The sequence below is a fragment of the Poecilia mexicana genome, unplaced genomic scaffold (assembly GCF_051168715.1).
Source record: "Poecilia mexicana isolate PSO_F unplaced genomic scaffold, ASM5116871v1 scaffold_22, whole genome shotgun sequence".
In the NCBI taxonomy this organism is placed as follows: Eukaryota; Metazoa; Chordata; class Actinopteri; order Cyprinodontiformes; family Poeciliidae; genus Poecilia; species Poecilia mexicana.
Window position 1 is genome coordinate 7,974,539 of NW_028263391.1, and position 15,809 is coordinate 7,990,347.

The 15,809-nt window shown below is 42.6% G+C and overlaps 1 protein-coding gene across 2 annotated transcripts in view; it reads right to left on the bottom strand.

Moving 5' to 3' along the window:
- Window positions 1-755: 755 nt before the first annotated feature.
- Window positions 756-15,809, bottom strand: part of mideasb (mitotic deacetylase associated SANT domain protein b) — a 28,361-nt gene continuing 13,307 nt past the window's right edge. For both annotated transcript variants that reach the window (XM_014988785.2, XM_014988782.2), the window contains exons 4-13: window positions 15,206-15,545; window positions 14,322-14,388; window positions 11,749-11,891; window positions 11,404-11,507; window positions 8,748-8,823; window positions 8,300-8,388; window positions 7,020-7,163; window positions 6,750-6,875; window positions 5,477-5,667; window positions 756-4,044 (exon numbers count right to left, since the gene is read on the bottom strand). In XM_014988785.2, coding sequence (XP_014844271.2) covers window positions 3,798-4,044; window positions 5,477-5,667; window positions 6,750-6,875; window positions 7,020-7,163; window positions 8,300-8,388; window positions 8,748-8,823; window positions 11,404-11,507; window positions 11,749-11,891; window positions 14,322-14,388; window positions 15,206-15,545 — 1,527 coding nt within the window. In that variant the 3' untranslated portion in view covers window positions 756-3,797. The remainder of the gene's footprint in view (window positions 4,045-5,476; window positions 5,668-6,749; window positions 6,876-7,019; window positions 7,164-8,299; window positions 8,389-8,747; window positions 8,824-11,403; window positions 11,508-11,748; window positions 11,892-14,321; window positions 14,389-15,205; window positions 15,546-15,809) is intronic.

Consider the following 15,809-nt stretch of genomic DNA (forward strand, 5'->3'; position numbering starts at 1 on the left):
TTTTGCATTGATGAAAAGAGACTGCATTGAGTGCCTTAGTGTCAATTTTCTGACTTTTACCATATCAAATATAAATCCTTGAGTTTATGAAGTAGAAGAGTGACCTTTATCAGCAGCATTTGTTCAGAAACGACTAAAATATTTTAATCCACACGTCAACTGTAAACAGAAGAATCATGCTACTTTTACACTACAATTAAAAAAAAATAGCATTCTGTTTTTAATGGCCATGACTCAGCAGGCGGGTCAAAACATGATACAGGACGGCTGATTGGTCAGCAGCTCTGTGCAGGTTAACCAATCAGATACTTGGGTTTTTCTTTATTGAAATACAGCAGCTGTTGAAGTTATTTTTATTATGTAACTTGTTGCATAATAGCACAAAAAGCAAAAACTAATTTTAAAAGATGACATTGGTTCACTGTGTTAGCTAGTATACTGAATAAATTAGGACCTTTAAAATATATTAAAAATAGTTATCTGCTATGTATTTCAAATTTTATCCAAATGATCACGTTCCAGCTCTGAAACAAAAAACAAAACATGGAGTCGACACAAACAGAGAGAATGGAGAAGATTAAGGGAGAAAATTACTTGTGTTATTAAATTATGAATAATTAATTTTCTCCTAGTTGGTGAATTGGTGTTTTATAAACCGGATTTCATTGAAAAGGGTGAACATGCCACTGATCACCGTTTCGTTTCGTAGCCGTCATCGTTCTGTGCAAGAAGAGAGCAGAAACAAACGCAGCCGCTCGGAGAATGTTTTGAACCTTTAATATACAGTGCTTCCATAAATCATTACTAAAAACACAGGTGGTAAAAATCAAATCAACACAAATAAGTTACACCGTAGTAAAAAGCACTTGAGATTCCTTTCTGATTTTATCATTAGTGTGAACCCTATACGAAAATAGCATAAAAAGTATGCAAACATAGAATTCCGTTCATATTATATATTTCCAATCTTTAGCTAAATAAACATTTTCTTCGGAAATTTTATTTACTTTTTTTCCCTCAACCGGCCGGACGAAACGAGAAGTGTCTGTGGCCTCCGCTTCCATCCGTAAAAATTCTTTTTCGAAACCTTTTTTTTGTTTTTTTGCAACATTGCTCCCCGCCCCACCCGAAACCCAAACAAGAACCTTGAGACGAGCCCAAATAAAAAGGAGATATAAATTAACATACCAAACATGAACAGTCTGCAAAACCCCCCTTTTATTTGTTGTTTGTTTGTTTGTGACTGGTACGGCAGTCAAACATTTGACCTCACAGAACTCTCTCTCTCACACACACACACACACGCACGCACGCACGCACGCGAGCGCATACACACACAGCCTGTGCATAGACCCAGATTTGAACTTGTAGAGTAAGCAGAGCTGATTCTGCTTGGTGTTTTTTTGTCTCTTTCCCCACCCCAACGTTCCTCCCTTACTCCGGTTTGTCCTTTAAAGGAGAACAACCCTTTCACCTATTTGTTGCATTCGGCGGCTCCGGGCTAAAGGGCTTAACACTGGGATATGTAGCAACAGATGAGTCACGGTTACAATGGTCCAACTCAGCGCCTGGTATCAGGTAAACGGGAAGAGAGGAATCACAGATGCAAACAGTCCGCTTAGAAAGATGAAAACTTTGTCTTCAGATCGGCATCTAAAAGACAATGTGATAATAATAATAACTGAGGGGGGGAAAAAATGACAAATTGTCATCTAAACAGCTTTTTCAGAAAAATCTGGAATCTCAGAGCAAAAAAAAAAAAAATATCCAAAGGCAGACAGATTTATCTCTGTGTTAGTAGAGATCTAAGTCTTGGCAATCGACACGTTCTAATGTTAAAATATTAAGAGCAAACAAGAGGTTTTATTTCAGCCGTCTAGATCAGAATCTGCCGTTTGTCAGTAAATGATTTCCTGCCCTCAACAGGCTTTCAGGAAAACGAGCTGTTTTAAGGAACGCTCGAGATTTTATCTCAGAAATAACAAAAAAAGAGAAAGAGAGAAAAAAAATCCGTAACAATGAAAAATAATGGAAAAGCTCCATTAACAACAAAAAAAAGTCAAACCAATATCACTTTTTACTCGTTTCTAATCTGAGCTCAGATTAGATGGGACTAAAGAAAAAAATGATTACGTAATTTTATTTATTTATTTTTTTGATGAAAGGATCTTACTGTTAACAGTCTGTGGAACGGCTACAAAGCTGAGGTAGAAAGCAGGAGGCAGAACCTTTAGTTCAGAATAAAACTTATTACTACAAATCACTACTTTTCCAAAAAGCTTGGCTGTTGATGAAAGTAAATGATTTACTGACAGACGGCTCTGTGTGACGTTTACCTGAGAACTAGCAGATGTTTATTTCTTTTTTTTCCCTCTATGTCTGTGAATCCGAATCAAAATAAAGATGAGCTAATGTTAAAAGTGATATTAGAAATTTGTTTTAAACATATTATACATTACAGTCTAAAGTTTTTCTTGTGTAAATACTGCCATACTGAGGTATCTATACCGACAGACCAGCTCGTGCCTACAATTAAGAACAAAAAAAAAGAAGAAGAAGAAGCAGCAGCACACATTGTGAAAGCCAATGTCATGCCGTAAATACTGGAGCGTGGTTTTAGGTTTGGACTGGGCCGGTTGTCGTCGCGCTCGTGTCCGTGGAGACCTGCGGTCCCATCAGCTATCAGTAACGGAGCTGACAGCGAGGCATCCAGAGCAGCTGCTTCTCAGCTGACACCGTGTTGGGGAGGGAGAAGGGGTAACTTGTTCTATTGCACATACACTTCTGCCTTTTCTTCATTTCTTGGCTCCCAATAAGAGAAAAAAAAAAAGAAAAGTTTTTTTTAAAATCACAGTTATGAACAGGTAGCAAGGAGCAATTGTTTTTTTTTAAATAAAAAAAAAGAAAAGCTTTGTTTAAAAAAAAATCGCTCGACAAAACTGCAGCCAAAACTAGAATATAATAATAATAATAATAATAATGTTAATAATAATAATATTAATTACCAACAATATTCACAAAAACAACAAGAACCACATAGAACTACAGAGAAAAGAGGGAGTGGGGGGGGGAGGGGCAAAAAAGTTGACCTGCTTATATACACGTCCATAAAAAACACCAACAGTGTAAAATTGATTGTCATTTTCAAATAAAACTGTCATAACATCCAAGGCATAAAACATTGAGAAACAGAGCAGGTTTAAAAAATAAAATAAAAAAAAGAAGAAAGTTTGACGACGGAGGGGGGCATGGGGGGGGGGATTCACAGAACCGAAAGCCCGGATAAACAGACAGAACCCATTTCATGCTTCTAAAAACACTTTTGGCAGCCGTTAGTGCAGAGGAGCGACAACAACAGTCTGAACATGCCATCCGTCCGTCCGTCTGTCCGAGGAAGCAACCTTTCTTTCCCACCTCATCCCCGACTATCGGATATTGGTCGACTGAGGTCCGAAGAGGAGCCGGAGGTGAAAGGAAAACAGAAGACGGAAGGGGCGGTCCGACGCGCCTGTCGGAGCGGGACTCAAAGTGCGGAGGAAGGAGGCGACGGCGGCGGCTGGGAATCCAACAGGACGACGCATGGCTTTGATTTCACCGAGCCCTGTGAGCAAGAGAGGTAACAACTCTTGGAAAAGCTGAGTAAAGGGGAGCTTTGGGAAGAACCCAACGAATCCGGACGCTCGCTAAAGTTTGAGCGGTGATCGTCACCGACGTTGCCGAGCAACGGCGGTCTGTAAAAAAAAAAAAAAAAAAGGAGGGGAAACCCGCTCCTGGTGCAGAGGGTCTCTGCCTTCGCCCTAATTCTGCCAGTCGTCGTCGTCGTCGCTGTCCTCGCCGCCGGAGGAGTCGTCGTTGGCGCTGTCGCCGACCGCCTGCCGCGTTCCGTTCTGCTGCCGCGCGGCCATGGCGGCGGCGGCGGCCTCGGCTGCAGCCCTCGCCGCGGCGCGCTCCTCCGCCTCCTTCTGTCGCAGCGCCGCCGCCTTCTTCTCCTGCTCCGCGTGGCTCTTCATGTGGGCGCTGCGGCTCTTCACCTTGTAGAAAATCCTGGGAACAGAGCGATTGGCTGAGTTACCATGTGGCGCAGTTGAGTTTCTAAGGGGACTGGTGACATCACGGTCAGCAAAAAGAACGACCACGTCGTCACGTTTTAAGCGGGAAAAATAATTTGCCTATGCTGGCAGATAGAGAGGCTTGGAAAATTACGATCTTACCATAGTTTGTTGTTCTCCGACCAGAGTTCAATATCATTTATTGGGATTACATGTAATAGACATATGATGAAAAATTACAACTGGAAGGAAAATGATGTGTTGTTTTCTCATTTTTAACAGAATATCTGAAAAGTGTGGCATGTATCTGATGTCGGTTCCCTGATTCAATTATTCTGACGATTAATTGGGAAAAAAAAAAAATTGATCTGTCGACTATTTCTTGGAGGCAGATTACAAGTTGCATCAAAGAAAGTGCTAAAAAGGAGTCGTTTCATTTATTTATTTATATTTTACAGAATTAGTACTATCAAAATCCTTTTGTTCTTCTGACTAGTCTTCTATAAAAGGTGAGGTTTGTGGGGTGTTGTGTGGCGCAGTGGACCTGTAATCTCCTACGTTTCCTCATTTCGAAGACATTTGGTTGCACTGAATTTAATTTAGAGGCATAAGAGTAAGAGGGGAATACAAATACATTTTTAGGGGGAAAAAAAACGTTTTAAAACCATTTATAATTCCTCATAATTGCAGAATTATGAACTAATTTGTGCGGGTCTATAAAACCTAATTTAAATAAAATACATTAAATATTTTGAACAGACTCAAAACAGTCTTAGAAATTAAATAGAAGGGAAAAAAACAAAAAAAAGAATATAATTATTTAAATTTGATGAACGTGGGTAAAGCCAGAAATTTCAAAGGAGTGGGATTTTATTTTTTACATTTTCTCAGAGACGCATGAATGTTCCGTGAATAAAAAGTTGAAACCACAAACATGCATTGAAACTGCTAAAAACATTTGAAGCTAAAGAAAAATCCTTGGCGTTTCTGTTTAAATGCAGTCCGCCTCGCGGAAGGAACTGCGCGGGTCGGTTCCATCGGAACCAATGTCGGGTGTAAAGCGACGAGTATTCACACCCTTTGAATAAAAACCATCGTCTCTAATGCGGACGCTGTTGGAGCGCTTTAAAGAGCGAATGCAGCTCTCGCAGAGGCAGAGCTGCATTCGCTGAGAGGCGAGATGTGCCTTATCTGCTCTGCTCTTCGGTTGCTAGGACACGGCTGGCAATAACAGAACCGGTGTTGCCAGAGGACAAGCTGTTATTCAACCAAAGCATGACAGGAAGGGTAATTCTTCCAAACACAGACCATGAAACGCTTGCCTCTGTTTACCGATTCAGATTCCGAGAGGGCAGTCGAAGCAGCAGCGTTTCCTGCTCTGAATCGGTAAGCAGTCCGCTGTGGGAGCGGCGGCTCCGATCGCTCACCTGCCGCACTTCTTGCAGGGGAACTCGCCCTCCTGCCCCGCGGAGGCCTTGTTGCCCGACGGGGGGCTCGGCCGGCGCGCGTTGCCGCCGTCGAAGCGTGGTTTGGTCTGGGGGGGCTGGGCGTGGTGGATGACCCTGGACACCGGCTGCTCCCTTCCCACCTCCTCCTTCATGATGAGGACTGTCGCAAGCTAAAAGAAAAAAAAAAGTTTTAGTCCAAAAGGCAGAAACTGAAGGAGGAAGAAAAGAATACAGAAAAAAATGAAGGAAAGAAAGAAGTAAGCAAGGAAGGCATGAGGGAAGGAAGAAAGGATAAAAGGGACAACATTAGTGAGGAAGGAAAACATAAAGGAAACAAGGAAGGAAAAAAAGAAAGGATAAAGAAAAGAAGGAAAGAAAAAAGCAAGGAGTAAAGGAAAGAAGAAAAGAAGGAAGGAAAGGAGAAAGAAAGTGACAAAGGAGAAAAAGAAAGAAAGACAAAAGAAAGAAAGACAAAAGAAAGAAAGAAGTAAAGGTAAAGAAAGATGGAAGAAGGGAAAGGAAAAGAAATGAGGAAAGAAAGAAGGAAGGAAAAAAAGAGAGAAGGAAACTAGGATAGATGGACGACCATACGGATGGTTGGATGGATGCAGCATTTACAAGCCAAGAAGAGGAATAAAGTCTGAAGACCATTCCCAACTCCTCAACTTATCCAGACCTGTGAAAAACGACCTCATGCTTTTACCAAGCTGCGTGTGGCCATGTGTCCGATCACATAACCATCGAGGCGGAACTCGTCTCCACACAACATCAACCGGACAAGTGCAAAAGTTTCCTGCCGAGTCATTGTTTCCCTTCCCAGCACAGACAGGAGACAAGTTATTTCTAGAAAAGCCCAGCGGGGGGCAGCACATCCAACGCCTCGCCACCAGCTCCGAGTGCAACATGAAAACTGTGTGTGATGAAATCACTTTTTTTTTTTTTTTTTTTTGTTTTCCACCCAGGAACGCGCGGAGCAGAGTGTTGAAATCCAGTAAATCACGAGGAGCTTCGGGCTTCGGCCTGCTTACGGATTCAGTTCCAAACACGTTTGCATTTATTCACAGTGTGATCTAAATGTGTCTGGGTTCAGATTTCCTTTGAGGAATTTTTTTTAAACACACAACTTTAACGGATTTAAAGAAGAATAAGGAAGAAATGCAAAGGAAGAACTTCAAAGGTACAAAATGCAGCATGTAACAATAAGACCACAGTGATCAAAGCCTTCACGACGGGTCGGTCACTTCACACTTACATTCTCAGTGGACGGCAGCGTGTGCGCCACCCTGGTGGGACACACATCCTGTTTCCTGTCAGCTGAACCATCCCACTTCCTGCTGTCCTCCTCCTGCTGCTGCTGCGGCTCCAGTCTCTGAGCGGCCTGCGAGAAAAACAGCGAGTAAGACGCAGCGCTCTGGCAGGACAGAGCCGTCTTCCTGAGATGTCCGCGACGTCGCTGAAGCGAGGTGGACGATCAGGGGGGGATGAAGTTCGGGGGAACACTGGAGATGCTCGCGTGACCGACCTTGTGGTCCTGCTCCTCCTCTGCCGTCCTGCTCTCCGGAGGCTCGTTCTCGCCGTAAATCAGCGCTCCGTTGCGGCCGACCTTCACGTGTTTCTTGTACGTGTAGTAGAACTCCACGCACTGCGCCACGGTCTTGGTCGTCACCTGCACGGACCGTAAGCACAGCTTCACAATCTTTGCATATTTCCATCATAAGAAAAGACGAATGCTTCTCCAAACACTCGTTCTTTGTGGTTATGAACGGCAAAGTAATTGTTTTAGTTGGGTTTTGGCGAAAGATTTCAGCTTCTAGATTTGCCACTTTCTACACCAAGTTTTTTTTTTTTTTTTTTTAGTTGTCAAATACTTTGTACGAGGATGACAACCTCAAACAGAAAAATCTAGTCTTTAATGTGAATACATTTATTCACCGGGGAAAATCATATTAAGCAATCAAATGACCACAATTTCTATGAAATAAGTGCAGCTTATCAAGCCATAAGTTCCAGAACTGTGTTTATTAGTCAGAGGAAAACAAAATTAAGCTTAGCAAAAACACTATCTGGGTGTAAAATGATGAACATTCCAAAGTAAAGGACGATCCGTGATGCTGTGGGCCAGTTTATCTCCCAGAAGCCAAAAAACATCGCTGCAATACGACGACATTTTAAATAAAAAAAAAAAAACGGCAGCCTCTGCCCGAAAACAGAAGCTGGGTCATAATTGTGTTACTGAGAAGAATAACGAGTCGAAATCAAAAGGTCAAAACAACAGAGAAATGCTTCAAAAGACACTAGTAAACCTTCATCCATGCTTCTGTAGGGGCCTTAAAGAAAACTCCACTCAGTGTGGAGTCAGCAAAATAGAACCAAGTCATTTAAGTTTGCACATGACTTTTTACAGTTTCTTGTAGCATTTGACATGAAATTGTGATTTAAAAAAAAAAAAAAGTGGAGCAAAGACTGAGTGTGCAAACCACATAGGCATCGACAATGTGACACTCTAAATAGGCCTAACTTTGACCTCAAATTCTGCTGCACCGTTGTGGAAAAGCAAAGCAAAAAAAAAAAAAAGAAGAAAAAACCTTGCCTGACAATGACAGAGCAACAATCGAAACAGAAACGGAAACGCTGTTCCACAGCAACTGTATTTCCCTTTCCTCCGCCCACGCAGCGGGCAGAGGACACAGTATATCATGTGTTCCTGTTCCGCTCGGAACAGGAACACATGATAACGGCGGCCTTTTGTTGCCACGGGGAGAATCAAAAGTTTCCTTTCCTTCAGACTGAAAGCACGCGTACCTGCTTTTGCACCATGAAGAAGTCCTTCTTACACGTGGCCATGCCTTTGTTGAACAGACGCCTCTCAGCTGCCGTCCAGCTGTCTGATCCTGCAGGAAGGAGGAAGGGAAGAAGATAAATATATATAAAAACATGTTCACTCATCTAAAGTTGCTCAGTTAGAATGAGTGCAAGGAGACAGTAACAAGTGGAGTCCCATCCCCCCACCCAAAATAAAATCACTGGTTAAACAATGCCTCTTCTGTCTTCTGTTTGGGATTAACCACATGCTGCATTGCCCTTCACCCTCTTTACATCAACCTTCGCAGTCATCCAAGGCACCAACACACTTTCAGAGCTGCAGCTGCTTTCAGGCAAGTACAGAGAGAAAGAGGGAGAAAAAGCAAAAAAAAAAAAAAAAAAAAAAGACAGAGGGGTTCTGGAGTCATCTGTGTGAGGCATGAATTACCCGAGTAATGGTAGCAGGACAGATGATGTGTCTTTGGGAAGATCGGATCCCTCAGCATCAGCAGAGACAGAGCAGCCTGAGGGAAAAACAAAGCAAAAAAAAAAAAAAAGGTAATGTTTAATCATGATTAGAGGCTGCAGATTTAGAGGAAGGGGTTAGAGGTTGCAATGAGTTGGGTTAACCGCGCTCGTCTTTCCTGCACACTCTACCGAGCGTTACAGCAAAACCGGACTCCATCGGGGTTGAGAGAAGTCGTCGAATCGACTTTGTTCTCTTTCAGAGAAAAACCATCTGACGGCGCGTGAATGTAGGAAGACGGCAGTTTGAGCCGGACTGCTGCAGAGAGTGGGCGCTTTGGCTGCCCCCTCCTCGTAGTTTCCTAGACAACATTGGTCCGGTGCTGGTCGCTAGGGCCTGAAATCTCAACCTACAGCACCGTGCAGCACTGTGAGAGCTCGGGATCAGGCTGCAAGGACGTTGGGAGAAGACTTCAATGAAGATGCAAGAACTCAGTTTAGATCTTGTTAATAGAGATCTTTCTGAAGTCTTTCTCACAGTACGCAAAAAACCCCCAAACATTGTTATTAGGTATTAAGCCTACAAATAGCACTCGATTAAAAAAAATGCAAAAGTTTGTTTGTAATTTTTCTTTCTTGACGTTTACCTGGTCAACTATAGACTTTTCTTTAATAAAATCTGTATATCAACAAATATCCAAAGCATAAAAAGGCCTTATTAAAAGAAAAATAAATAATTTCAAAATGTTTGACTTGTGGTCAGGAGCCAAACAGAATCACTTCAAGAGCCACAAATGGCCCCGGGGCCTCACTTTGAACACCTACGATCTAGATTTAGAGTCAGTGGCAGGACTTGGATATTGCTGTTGATAAACGCTCTGTGTCCAACTGTGTTGTATTTAGGGGCATCAGAGTAAATAAAAATGCCAATAAATCATCTCTGAATTTTATAAATAAAAATATTTTGGAGCTACTTTCCAATCACATAAAGCCCAAAATAAAACACAACAAACTTTCCCAAAACATGACAAAGTCAAGTGGCAAGAATGTCTTTGCACATCGAGTTCCATTTATCCTCTCCTGTTGAACTGGGGAAGTAACTCACACTATTTACCAATAATCGTTTCCTACCTCATTACTAAACGATTCTCTCAGCTGAAGTTCGACTCAACCGAGTGCAAAAAGAAGCCGAGTTTTATTTTGCCCGTCTTATCCGGGCACTAAAACATTTTAGATGGCTGCTTGAGGTTAGCCTCTGATTTCATTAGTGGCCTTCTTGTGATGCAATCAGAACGGGGCACAGGATGTTTTATTCCTGCGGCATGGGCGTGGCACTTATTATTTGTCTGCTCAGTTTCAGGAGGTTTGAATCACAACGAGTGGCTCTGAAATTTTAGCCTCAATAACAAATCGGTTGTCTTCATCTTGCCAGCAAATCTTTCAAAAACCCCCGTTTGAACCGGCCACTCCTAACCGGCACATGTCTGCAACGAAGATGGCACAAGTGTGACACGTGGTGAAAAACCTCATGATTCGCCAGCAGTTTGTGATCCGCTTTCACCGATCGACGAAAGTGCTAAAATGTTTGTTTCGGCTCTTGCAGCCCACACCGCTCTGCAGCGAGGGCCTCAGGCTATAAACAACCTGGGCGGGTTTACTATCACAGTCATCTCAGATCACCACAGAGCATCAGCACAAAGCAAAGTGAAAATCCAGAGATCAGTCACTTCCGTTCAACAACAACCAGCGCGGGCTGGTGGAAGGACGGTCAACGCTCGCGCTTTCACAAACCCGAGAAATAAAAAAATAAAATAAAAAAAAAAGGCTAAGAGGAGATATCAGATTAGAGAAGGGTTGTAAATTAGATGTAGCAGATTTTATTAAAACCTCACATTTGCATGTGGCCGGTTTAGGTTGTAGTTTGAAACCTAGGTAAGGAAGTTTTCAGCTAATAATTTAGACTGCTTAGCTGAAGCGCAAGTTTTAATTATTGTGATTGTACATCGTACGTCGTTTTGTAACACTAAAAATCTTTTTGCTTTGGTTTTCTTTACACAATAGCTTACTCTAAAGAAGTTAGATTAGCGTCAGAAAGTACTAAAAAACCTAAATACAAAGACAAAAAAAAAAAAACTGGAATCTGATTTTGTGCAATTTAAAAAAAAGTTGTTCTTATAGATGTAAAACGCACAGAGGCACAAAAAAACATTTGTGCCAAAGTGTCTATGTTGGCACTGTCATTTTAAATTCCGACGGATCTTGTGATGTTTTGATGGACCAGACCAACACTAAAAAGTTCTCCATCTGTTTTGTCGAGACGAGAGCAAAAAGCGTTTCGACCAAACAGGATCAAAGGATTTGCACGCGGTGGATGTAAACTTTGGAACTGCCGTTTACATTTTTCTCATTCAGTTTAGAAATCTAAACTGAAATCTAAAGAGTTTGGGGGGTGAGGGGATATCCCAAAGGAAAAAAAAACAACATGCCTGCACTTAATCAGCATAAACACAAACCCTGTATCTGAACAGGCAGAAAAGTCGTGGCTCTTCTGTCAGCTTGTGGGAGCGTTAGCCCGTTTTTCTATTATTCATACAAATTGCCGTGGAGTCAGTCGGTATGGATCGCTCGGCTGCACTCACCATTATGTCCCCTTTGGACTCGTATAAACAATGGTGTGCTAACTCCTGGTTGGTGCCTCCTCCGTATAAAACGCTGGAACAGGCCAGGTGCATGAGGTCTTCCACTGAAAGAGACGTCGACAGCGAACGTTAAAATGTCAGCGTGACCACAGCAACTGAGCTCTCAGGATTTATTTTCACCCCGTATTTCCATTATGAAAGACGATTAAATAGAGAAATCTGGAATCTAAGTGAGGCTTGTTCTGTAAGACACTGAATGATTATTCTACAGAAGTAGCTTTAGTCTATTTGCAATCACAGGAGCCAAAATTGTTCCAATTTCCTTTCTCGGCTTGTTTGTCTCACCCTTGTCCTGGAAGTCTGGTTTCCCCTCCAGTTCGGATGGTGGAGCCCAAACCAGTTCGGCTCGATGGCGATCCAGTTCGACAGCGGACCTCTGCCTCAGCTCTGGCACCTCCGCTTGGTACCGCGACCCGATATTTATTCGTCTGCAGAGGTGATATCAGAACATTAGAATCAAATACATTAGGATTTCCAAAAGTTGTTTCTGTTTTTGAGCAAAACTTGTGTTGTGTCATTTATTTCTGTTATTTTTTTTCTTATTATTTTTAATTATTATATTGCTTTGACACTGAGTTTTTGCTCTACAAGTTTGAGGTTTTCTCCCAATAAATTACTCCTTACAATGAGGTCCATAATAAAAAATAAATAAAAACATAAACACCACAGCGGTTGCTGCGGAAACAGATCTGTAAGCCGCACAGATGTTGGAGTTTTAAAGTAAAACTCTTGAGTTTATTTGCATTAAAACGTCATTCTGTGAAAAGTCATAGAGGACGCTGCGGGCGGCACTCCTGCTTAAAGCTTTCCTGACAAAAAGCAACATCACATCAGATACCTACATCACAACATAACTAAATCATTGCTAAGTCATTAAAGGTATATTATTAAATAACCTTTTTTTTTTTCTATGCAAACCTCTAAATGAATATTCATATTTCACTTCAATTTGTTGCCACCGAAAACAACTCAGACGGTCCCCTTCCTCTTCTGCGTTTCCCACGAGCTTCGCCGTATTTCCCGCTAAGTGCGCGTGAGTGTACTGTAGCGGCCCCCTCGAGGGAAGGTGGGCCGGTAGAAACCGACCCGCGATGGCTCCTGTGCGTTTCGGGAGACTGATCTGAAAGCATGATTTGTGGAAAAAGCCCGAGTGCTCTGCGGCTGAGCAACTGCCGAGCATCAGCCGGGCCGAGGCTTGGAACAAAGCGACGCCGTAAACTGCCGCTCTTTGCCGATGCGGCGACAAACACGAGGCCACCCTCTCGGGCACGCCTGCAAGACTTCGCATTTCAGTTCACAGAGGCTGGGTTTGGATGGGCGATTGCCTTTAATGAGCTTCAACAATAAATTCAGAGAGTGCCAAACTCTTCCCTTTAAACTGCTGTGTCCAAATAAAAGCTATTAACTTTAATAAATCTGTGTAAATAGAGGATAAGCACATCCTTGCTGCAATCAGAAATTGACAAAGCAGCAACAAGGTGCTGCTGATCATTAATCTGCTTTGAACTAGTTAAGGAAACCACCACCGTGTCGTCTGGCCCAGTTAGGGTCTAGAAATGGGTTTTATCATTCTAAACACAGATACAAATCTGCAGAAGAACAACAGAATGACAAAGAATTAAGGTCCTGGAATGAATCAGTTCCAGACAAAATATCTCTGTCTCTCTCTCTGTGAAATGCTTATTTCCTGTAAGTCTCATAAAACTGACCTGATGAGCTTTAGATGAATGAACAATCAAGTCAGAGATTATGGGTAACGAGAGTGGCAATTTTTTTTGTTTATTTTTTGTTGAAAGTGGCAGGACGACAGGTTACGACTGAGGTAGCATTTGATTATTTGTTTATTTTAAAGACACGGACAGAAACTTTAATTTTTATGCCCTTTGTGTCCATGTAAAGCAACATAAAGAAAATAAAACAGAACGTATGGGTTCAATCCAGGATAATGGATCAGAGTAAAGTCAATGCATTTTTAAACGGTAATCCTTAACCAAACTCAACTCATTTATACCTCTTGTTCCTCGGCCCAGCCAACATTTTTAACATCAACAATAAACTCGCTAGCAATTGGCTAGGATTTTAGCTAACTGCTCTGAATCAAAACATGACAAAAAGTAGCAAGAAGTGAGTTTCTACTGAAGAATGTAGCTGCATGTGTCGAGTCAGGTATGCTTTCAGTAACAAAAGTACAAAACTTCTGTTATGACAGGACCGGCCATGAAAAAAACAAAAAACAAAAACAAAGCGTCGTTGGCGGACTGATTGATTTTTGTTGTTGTTGTACATAAATCGGACACTTTGTTTAGAATTGGAGTTGTATAAATAAACCGAACTGACATAATCACAACACTAACGTATGCCAGGTAATACAGATGAAGCACAGTGTGTTATTTTACTGCAATTTAAGTTACTGAGTGTTCAAGCGTGTAAATGGCGTTGAATTTTATGAAGTATCGGCAGGACTTGGTTATTGACACGAGCCTAAATGACTCGAGCATCGGTGCAACATGGTAATCAAGCTGAATGTTTTCAGGAACTTAACTTTTAGAAACCTTTCATTATACGGTCTCTTTCTGCATCCTGAGAACAAAGAAGGGCAAATCCTGGTTTTAGACGGTCGAGTGGCAACAGTGGTGGAGACTACAGCCGCATTTAATGACAGGTTTAGAGTTTCAAGAACCGGCGATCTCCTCCGAGACGATTTATGACTCAATCCGGTGTTGTTTTGAATAATTGATCGCAGGGCTATTCCTCCGGCTAAGATAATGCGAGCTTTCGGAGGAGCGGCGTCGTCTCTTTGAAAATGTCAGTCGGCCTTTCGAGCCGCTCGCTTCCGGAAGTGAAACGGGATTACTCACGGCTCGATGCTGACCGGCGTGGTCTCACTCATGGCGGACAGCACCGGTGGCGTGATGTCGCAGCTGTCTGGAGAGCGGCGAAAGAAAATACAGTCAGTTGACAATATACAAGGGTCTCATGGTTTTGCTTTAACAATTGCTTTGTTCTTTTCAAACTGAACTGCAAGAAAGCAAAAGTCAATATGAGTACATTTTCTAACAGTCCAGCAAATCTGACCTTGTTGTAAGGCACTTAACAATCTGACCGGTTGTAAGGCAACCGGGCCCACCCAGGTCTTAGCTTTACCTGCCAGGAAAAGTCGCATCTGATAGGATAACTACGGAGCAACTAACAATTATTTCAGTTATCAGTTGATTTACGGATTCTTCTGACAATTAACTGATTAATGGGATCTAAATATTGGCAGAATTTTTATTTAATCGTTTTTTTATGCAATATGAGAAATGCATCAAAAGATGCAAATCAACAAATAATTCAATTCCTTTTTAAAATAAAATAAAGATTCTCTTGCCTAAAATGCAGCCACACAGAATTCGTTTAGTGAGTATAATTTAAAGCAAATGATCCAGCTGCAGGTAAAAAATGGCGACACCTCAACCCTTTCTGCTGGACTTGAGGATCAATAAAGTATATTCTATACTATTCTATTCTAATCATTGCTCAAATAGCCTTTTAATGAGCCTGTATACCCCAGTTAATGATTAATCGATGGCTAAACGTGTTGACGATTATTTAAATAACCAATTCTTCACGATTAATTCGATTAATCCTTTCAGCACTAATTGGATCTAAAATGTAACCATAAGCTAGTAACAGTAACGAGATTTGTTATTTAATGTGCTTATGCTTCCACATAGCTTGTTGCAGATGTCCTTGAACTCACTGGAACGCAACAAGCTGCGAGTGGCTGACTTGGGAGTCGCAGGAGGGGGCAGGCCCGGACCACTGGCTGCAGCCGACGAGAGGAAGGTGGAGAAGTAGAGGCCCGAGCCCTCCCGAACGGGGCTGAGGATCGGCGGAGGCGTGTACGGGGGCATCGTGATCGGGTTGTCAGCGAGGCGAACGGGGGAGCGGAGGTGGCTCTGGTAGGGCGTGATGCTGGAGTAGACGGGCGGAGCGATGAACAAACTCGGTTTGGGCGGCGGGATGAAGAGAGGCTCCGGCCGGGGACGCCGTTTGGACTTCTTGCCGTCGTCGTCCCTCTCTCCCTCCGTGCCGTCATTCTGGAGAGAAGGAGGTGGGAAAATTGATTACGGTGACATGCGCGTGTGCGGTGGCGCTTTGGGATCGAGACAAAACGTGAAAGGTAGACAGCAAAGAGCGCCGGGCCTTAAATGTAAGGTACACAATGTACAGAATCAAAGTGCTGCTAATCTGGCCTGATCTGGGACAGGGCATCCAGTTCACCTCCCCCTCACCCCCAGCTGAATGAGGGGAAAGGGAGGAGATGGGGGAGGGACAACATGGAATACCGCATGGGGAAGGGG